Consider the following 8,396-nt stretch of genomic DNA (forward strand, 5'->3'; position numbering starts at 1 on the left):
TAAGCATTTATCCAGAAGAATTTTCAGCGGAAAAAGCTCTTTGTTTTCATAAGGCCGCAGCTACATTTGCTTACTGACTAGCATCGTAGTTCACAATATTTAAGTAAAATAAATGCTAACTGCTGTGGTAATTTCTTATTTTAACCAAAAATCAAGACTGTTTTACATCTATATTTATAAAGAATTCAGCGATTTAAGCATTTATTCACAAGAATTTTCAACGGAAAAAGCTCTTTGTTTTCATAAGGCCGCAGCTACATTAGCTTACTGACTAGCATCAAAGTTCGCAATATTTACATAAAATAAATGTTAACCGCACGTTTTTTTGGGGGCTATTAACCAAAAATCGAGACTGTTTTACATTCATATCCATAAAGAATTCAAGGATTTAAGCATTTATTAACAAGAATTTTCAACAGAAAAAGCTCTTTGTCTGTGTTTCCACTCGGTCAGCTTTGACGGAAATAGGCCCCCTATTAATCGACCCCAGGCCTCGTGTCCATTCAATACATTATGAAGTCTATGTTCCTACCTTGAGATGCCTTCAGTCCTTTGGCTTTGCTTCAACCCTCGGGCCCCAGATGCGGCGGTGATGCCGGTACCTTCGCAAACCGAGGCCATGCACGGACTTGACTGGATGTAGTTTCAGCCTCTGGGAACTACGGGTATGTTGCAATCCGGCTCGAAGGACCAATTTAATGTCAAGTTCAAAAACATATCCTTGGAACGTCATTTATAAAATTACCCAAAATAAGTATGGAAGTAAAATCCGAACATGATAACCTTAATAATCATCCCGACAGTGCCGTCACAATTCACAATCACAATTTTCTAGTTGCCATTTGCAACCCAATATCCACATTTAAAAACAAAGCCTAAAACAGTGTTTTTAATTCCTCTTTATTGTTTACTCATTCTCATCCCGCTCTCCACGCCTTCAGATCGTTCACAGGAACGTGATGCTACTTTTTCACAGTGGAAAACAAAACTTCATATCAACAGTACAAGCAACTCATCTGAAGTCTGTGTCGCCTCATCATATAAAACTAGACTTTTCTGTTTTTGCTACACTTGTAAACATTAAAAAAAAAAATCCACCTCACCGTTCATTAAAACAGTAAATATTTCATTATCACCTTTATTACAAGATATGAGGCCACTGTACAAGTAAGTGATACAGTACAGCATGGAGACTGTTGCTTGAGGTTAAGTCATTCAAAGCTGTTTCACGAGGTGCTTCAAGAATACACATGAGTTTCAGAAGTTCTGCTGCTGGGCATGCATGATTTTCAAATTCGCCATGCATGAGTTGGTAGTAAGTGTTAGCCCTAAAAAACAACAACAAACAGGAGTCCATTTAAAAGCACAAAAAATAAACAGCTTGGTCCAGTGCAGCTTAGTGTATATACCTCTTGAGGTTTGGCACACACACGCACACACACAATGATGCACAATGCAATATAAATATTTGATCAATAGGGTGTGTACAGTCATATCAAGCCCAAAAGCTCATCAATAATACAGTAAATAACATCAGCTGCAAAATAGATTTAAAAAAAACAAATTACAAACAAAAACAGGCAACATCGAGAATTAAGTTCCACATACAAAAACAACAAACGGGTGTAAATTCACTGCAAAACACAATGTCCCCCCCCCCCCAAATGAAGACAAATAAATAGCAAAATTGTGCAATTTCCTATGTACAAACATAGAGTAATTATATAGACAGGGTTGCCAGATGGGAAAGGCTGTTTCCAGTTCAAGATTCGACGTTTCCCTTATACAATGCAATCTATATTTTGTATGGAAGCGTATTACTGCCACACACAAAAAAACATGACATGAAAATTATCATGAAAAAACGTGAAAACTATCATAAACTGTTAAAAAAAACAAAAAAACTTTCATGTAAAAATGTGAAAACTACCATGTAAAAACGGGACAGCTATCATGTGAAACGTGATCAATATCATGTAAAAGTGTGATAATTATCATATGAAAACTGGATAACTATCATGTGAAAACATGAAAACTAGCATGTAAAAATGTGATAATTATCATGTAAAAACATGATAGCTATCATGTGAAAACTTGATAACTATCATTAAAAATGTAACTATCATGTGATAACATGATAACGATCATGTAAAAACTTGATCACTTTCATGTGAAAACGTAATAGCTAACATGTCAAGACTTGAGAGCAATCATGTAAAAACGGGATAACTATCATGTAAAATCGTGATAATTAACATGTAAAAATGTGATAACTATCATTTAAAATGTAAAAACTATCATGTAAAAACGTGAAGGTCAAGTGAAAACATGACAGCTACCATGTGAAAGCATGGTAACATTCATGTAAAATCGTGACAACTATCATGTAAAAAAATGTGACAGCTATCACGTGAAAAAGAGAGCTATCATGTGAAAATGTGAATACTATCATGTAGAAACGTGACAACAATCATGTAAAAACCTGATACCTATCTTGTAAGAACATGACAACTATCTGAGTGATAACGTGATAACGAGATATTTATCATGTAAAAACGTGAAAACTTCCATGTTAAAATGTAACAGCTATTATGTGAAAATGTGATACTATCATGTGAAAACATGATAACTATCATGTGAAAACATGATAGCATTATGGGAAAATGTATCATTAAAAACGTGATATATCATGTAAAAATGTTATATTTATCATATGAAAATGTGAAAATTAGCATGTGAAAATGTGATAACTATCTTGTAAAAACATGATAACTATCATGTAAAACGTGATAACTATCATGTGAAAACCTGATAGCTATTATGTGAAAATGTGATAGCTATCATGTGAAAAAGTGATAGCACATTCTTACATGATAATTATCATGTATTACATGATATTTTTCACATTATTATGATTATTATAACGTTATTACATCATAATTATGACGTTTTTACAGTTATATCTTTACTTGATAATAATCATGTTTTTACATAATAATTACCACGTTATTACATGATACATACCACGTTTTTACATGATAATTACCATGTTCTTACATTACATGATGATATCACGTTTTTACATAGTTATAACATTTTAGATCATTATCACATTTTTACATAATTGTCATGTATTACATAAACGTTTTCACATTTTTTATTACTATAATGTTTTTACATGATAATGATCTCGTTTTAAAATGATAGTCATCACGTTTTTACACGTTCTTCCATGATAGTATTAGGTTGTTTTTTTTACATAATTATTACGTTTTAAATTCATTATCACATTTTTACATGATAAGTATCATGTATTACATGATAGTTTTCACATTTTTATATGATAATTATCATGTATTACATGATAGTTTTCACATGTTTATATGATTATTATCATGTGATGACATGACAACTATCATGTTTTTATATGATTGTTATCAGGTTTTTACATTATAGTTACCATGTATTTACATGATCATAAGCATGATTTTACATAAAATCCACGTTTTTACATGATAATGACCACGTTCTTACATGATAGTATTACATTTTTATATAATTAGAACGTTTTTACATGATGGTTATCAAGTTTTTACATTATAATGTGATACTGAACTTTTTTTTTTGTTTTGTTTTGTATTGAGTGGCAGCAGTACACTTCTGTCATTTTGATATTATTACCAGAAATGTTTAAAAAATCATCAGCGGAAGACATGGTAGAGGGCTCGTTATGGGAGAAAGCATAATAAGTAAGCTGGTATTATTATTGTGTTATGTTCATTTAAATAAACAATCATGATATGAGTATTCATTATCAATCGTCAAATACATGTTTGTCCATTGAAATCACTGTCGAACTTTGACAATATTTTCTACGGCCGATTCAAAGTGCATTCTGGGTAAAATAATACTATTCAGATTGGTGTCAAAAGCAAATCTACAAAAAAAAATGGGGAAAAGGTGACACAAATTAGTATTTAAAATTAAAATGTTATCGGAAACGGCACGCAGTTCACAGCTCCGTGCACTGTGAGGCGCTAAAATGCCAGATACAATGAGAGCAAAGTGTCTGAACTTCCAACATATAGACACACAACTGTTAAAACCAATCAAAAACCAATCTGGCAACACTGTTTACATATCATTTGAAGCAGGGGTGTCAAAGCCAATCCTTCCAGTAAAGGTAAATTGGATGTCTATCGTCGTCAATGGCAGGCCACGACTTCATTTCGAGTCACTTCCACGTCATTTTAAGATACTTACAGGTCACTTCCTGTAAATTCTGGATCATTTCCTGTTGATTTTAGGGCACTTTAATGGTTACTTCCTGTTGATTTTGAGGCATTTTTAGCTCAACTCATCGGCCGCCATCGATGGCGCTTGACGTCCAAGCCCAGTTTTGACTGTGAGGGAACGAATTTGCCGACGTCAAAATAAAAGCATGTGCTTTTCGTATGTACAGTATGAACGAGCGACAACAGAACAATTTGACACCCCTGATTTATATACTTCTAGCAGAAACGTGTGCTTTTGTTTTTATTGAAAATTCATTTCTGCATCCTCTCCCTGATTTTTCGCTATCGTTTTTCCAGCTCTTGAAATTATGGCAAAACCCCTTCTTTTAGAGTCTCTTGCTGCCTCACCCAGACGGCCATCTTGAAGAGGAGGGTGTTTGGAAGTGCTGCTTGCTGCCCCGGGAAACAAAGTGCTTATATACAATGTCTTTGGATTACATCTGGTAAATATATTAAAAAAAAAAAAAAAAAATCAAAGAGTGTCTTTCTGGAGGGCCTCTAAGCGTCCGCCGGGGTCTTCTCTGTTCCATTTTTTAGCGCGTCGTCGCCGGCCTCGTCTTCGATCACAACTGTGGACGGAAGGGGGAGAGTGTTCAGGAAGAGAGGCAAACAAATAGTGGTGTGACAATATACAGTGAGGCAAATAAGTATTTAGCCAACAGCTAATTGTGCAAGTTCTCCCACTTGAAAATATTAGAGAGGCCTGTAATTGTCAACATGGGTAAACCTCAACCATGAGAGACAGAATGTGCGGGAAAAAAACAGAAAATCACATTGTTTTATTTTTAAAGAATTTATTTGCAAATCATGGTGGAAAAGAAGTACAGTATTTGGTCAATACGAAAAGTTCATCTCAATACTTTGTTATGTGCCCTTTGTTGGCAATAACGGAGGCCAAACATTTTCTGTAACTCTTCACAAGCTTTTCACACACTGCTGCTGGTATTTTGGCCCATTCCTCCACGCAGATCTCCTCTAGAGCAGTGATGTTATGGGGCTGTCGTTGGGCAACACGGACTTTCAACTCCCTCCACAGATTTTCTATGGGGTTGAGATCTGGAGACTGGCTAGGCCACTCCAGGACCTTGAAATGCTTCTCACGAAGCCACTCCTTTGTTGCCCTGGCTGTGTGTTTGGGATCATTGTCATGCTGAAAGACCCATTCACGTCTCATCTTCAATGCCCTTGCTGACGGAAGGAGATTTTCACACAAAATCTCTCGATACATGGCCCCATTAATTCTTTCTTTTACACAGATTAGTCGTCCTGGTCCCTTTGCAGAAAAACAGCCCCTAAGCATGATGTTTCCACCCCATGCTTCACAGTGGGTATGGTGCAATTCAGTATTCTTTTTCCTCCAAACAAGAGAACCTGTTTTTTTACCAAAAAGTTCTATTTTGGTTTCATCTGACCATAACACATTCTCCCAGTCCTCTTCTGGATCATCCAAATGTTCTCTGGCGAACCGCAGACGGGCCTGGACGTGTACTTTCTTCAGCAGGGGAACACGTCTGGCAGTGCAGGATTTGAGTACCTGGCGGCGCATTGTGTTACCAATAGTAGCCTTTGTTATTGAGGTCCCAGCTCTCTGTAGGTCATTCACTAGGTCCTCCCGTGTGGTTCTGGGATTTTTGCTCCCCGTTCTGGTTATCATTTTGACGCCACGGGGTGAGAAGGGAGTTGAATGTCCGTATTGCCCAACGACAGCCCCAAAACACCACTGCTCTAGAGGAGATCTGCATGGAGGAATGGGCCAAAATACCAGCAACAGTGTGTGAAAAGCTTGTGAATACTTACAGAAAACGTTTGGCCTCCGTTATTGCCAACAAAGGGTATATAACAAAGTATTGAGATGAACTTTTGGTATAGACCAAATATTTCTTTTCCACCATGATTTGCAAATAAGTTATTTAAAAATCAAACAATGTGATTTTCTGGGTTTTATTTTCCACATTCTGTCTCTCATGGTTGAGGTTTACTCATGTTGACAATTACAGGCCTCTCTAATATTTTCAAGTGGGAGAATTTGCAAAATTAGTGGTTGACTAAATATTTATTTGCCCCACTGTTTATGGCTAAGGTAGGTGCCCGTTTTGATTTCAGGTCGGAAGCAGATTTGGTTTTGTAAATATTTGAAGTTTTTGAAAATAGGCCCCCTACGAATCGGCCCCGTTTTCCATGTCATGTCACATTATGAAGTCTATGATAAACTATTGTAAAGGATAAATGGACTTGCTATGTATGCTTCGCTTCTTCAACTGCCCTAGTCGCACGTCATAACAAACTAACTATCTGCCAGTACTTGACTAGGTACAGGGCTTAGTCAGTACAATGCCTAAAACATCTTCAAGTGAAATTATGAAGGTAATTGGAAGAAAGGCTATATTTATCCTATTAATCGTTTATTTGTCCAATTAATCGATTATAAGAGTAACCGTTAGTTGCAGCCCTAGTATGAGCAGTGTCGGTGGGTCAAACGGTCTTGACTGGGAAGAAACACCATTGGTAAAAAAAAAAAAAAAAAAAGGAATATTATAAATGGAAGCTTTTTCATTACATGCAAACCCATCAAATATCACGCAAATGCATGTATGCGTCTGCATTACAAGCATAGAACACGCAACCACGCATACGTGATGATGCACAACCTCAATGATCCTATATATGCACGTATGTTGTCGCCATGCATGCATGCATATCGAGCGCGCATGTCTGTAAATGGCAACACAATGCACAAACATTGGGATTCGCCAGCAGGAAAGCAGCACAGACATTTTTCGAATTATGAATATGGAATTTTGCCTTATCATGCAAAACGTTCATCCAGGGAAGACGACACTGAACATTTTATAAGCATTGCGCATCTTTTGTTGCATTGTCAATAACAGATGAAACACGCGCATGCAATAATTCAGGATGCGGTGTCACACACTCCAATGGCGCAGTCATCACATTGAACTCATTGGCTTCCATTGACGGCGCTAGACGTCCACTCCAAATAGATCTATTGTCGTCAATAAGCATTTACAGTCAGTTCTCAGAATTTGAGATGAATTAGACGTCTATCGTTGTCACATTAATTCCCTATATATATATATGCAAAAATAATAACAAATGTACCCCGTTTGCTCCGGCCTATTTGTCCCAGCTTCGGCGGACGTTTATTCTGCGAGCCATTGAAGAAGTTGTTGGTGTCTTGAAGGCGACAAGTGAAGGAAAGGTGTCCCTCGTCGCCCTCATCTCCATAATGACTCATTTTCTCTTCGTTGAAAGGAAGCACTTCCGACATTTCCAGATGCGTCTTTGCGCAAAAAAAAAAAAAAAAAAAAAAAAAACTAAACTAAAAAAAATCCCGAGGCGCACTAAACGCGAAGCTCCAAGCAGAAAACGTTGAAAAAAATATTTCCGATAAACAAAATGAACAAGAAGAAGAGGGGATAGAAAAAACAACAACAACAAACGGCGCAGACACGATCGAGCCCTTTTGTTGTTTACCCGCAACGCACGTGTGTGCGTCAGGTAGGAGACACGGTGGAAATGTCCTCAAATCATCCAGTTGTGCAGTTTGGCCAACATTATTGAAAATCCAGTGACGAAAAAGAAGACGAACCGTGTTAGTTGGGTGATGGAGAGTCGTGGTGGTTGCGCCCTCTGCGCGGAAAATGTGAGGGAGAGATGTAAATAGAGGAGCGATGCAAAACGCGGATCCCGGGGAGACCTGACGAGGGAGCCGTTTGAGGGACGGGACGGAGGGGAAAACCCTCTGCGCTGTCTTAAACCGGGTTTCGCTCACGAGGACGTGCAATCAAATGGATTTGGTTTGTGGGAAATCCGGTTGACACGTTAGATGCACTCGACAATGTCATCGCATTAGACTGACTTGGTTAGTTACCGTTCTGCGGTTTATTGGAGGGTCAGACCAGTAGATGGCGGCATTGTTATTATTTGACCTTTGGCATGAGGTGGGGAGAGTAGTCAAAAACTGGACGGACTCAAGTAAGGGTAGCGTTGCAGCAGTATTTCTCAAATACACTCTAAAAAAAATCCACTGGCTCTACTTAAAAAAATTGTTGTAACAATTTGCATTTAATTTTTTAAGTA

At 37.4% G+C, this 8,396-nt stretch overlaps 1 protein-coding gene across 1 annotated transcript; it reads right to left on the reverse strand.

Annotated features, from left to right (window-relative positions):
- Positions 1-814: 814 nt before the first annotated feature.
- camk2n1 (calcium/calmodulin dependent protein kinase II inhibitor 1) lies at positions 815-8,185 on the reverse strand. Its single transcript, XM_057844984.1, has 2 exons — positions 7,416-8,185; positions 815-4,864 (listed from the first exon to the last, which is right to left on the reverse strand). Exons 1-2 carry the CDS (start codon positions 7,582-7,584, stop codon positions 4,794-4,796), a joined length of 240 nt encoding a protein of 79 aa, XP_057700967.1. The 5' UTR covers positions 7,585-8,185; the 3' UTR covers positions 815-4,793.
- Positions 8,186-8,396: the final 211 nt, after the last annotated feature.

The sequence above is a fragment of the Corythoichthys intestinalis genome, chromosome 9 (genome assembly GCF_030265065.1).
Source record: "Corythoichthys intestinalis isolate RoL2023-P3 chromosome 9, ASM3026506v1, whole genome shotgun sequence".
Lineage (NCBI taxonomy): Eukaryota > Metazoa > Chordata > Actinopteri > Syngnathiformes > Syngnathidae > Corythoichthys > Corythoichthys intestinalis.

What these genes read in the sequence shown, in the direction of transcription:
- camk2n1 (XM_057844984.1), bottom strand. Translation starts at nt 7,584, where the DNA reads ATGTCGGAAGTGCTTCCTTTCAACGAAGAGAAAATGAGTCATTATGGA. An exon ending in AATAGGCCGGAGCAAACGGG is followed by an intron (nt 4,865 to 7,415) that starts GTACATTTGTTA and finishes TTCCGTCCACAG; the next exon opens with TTGTGATCGAAGACGAGGCC.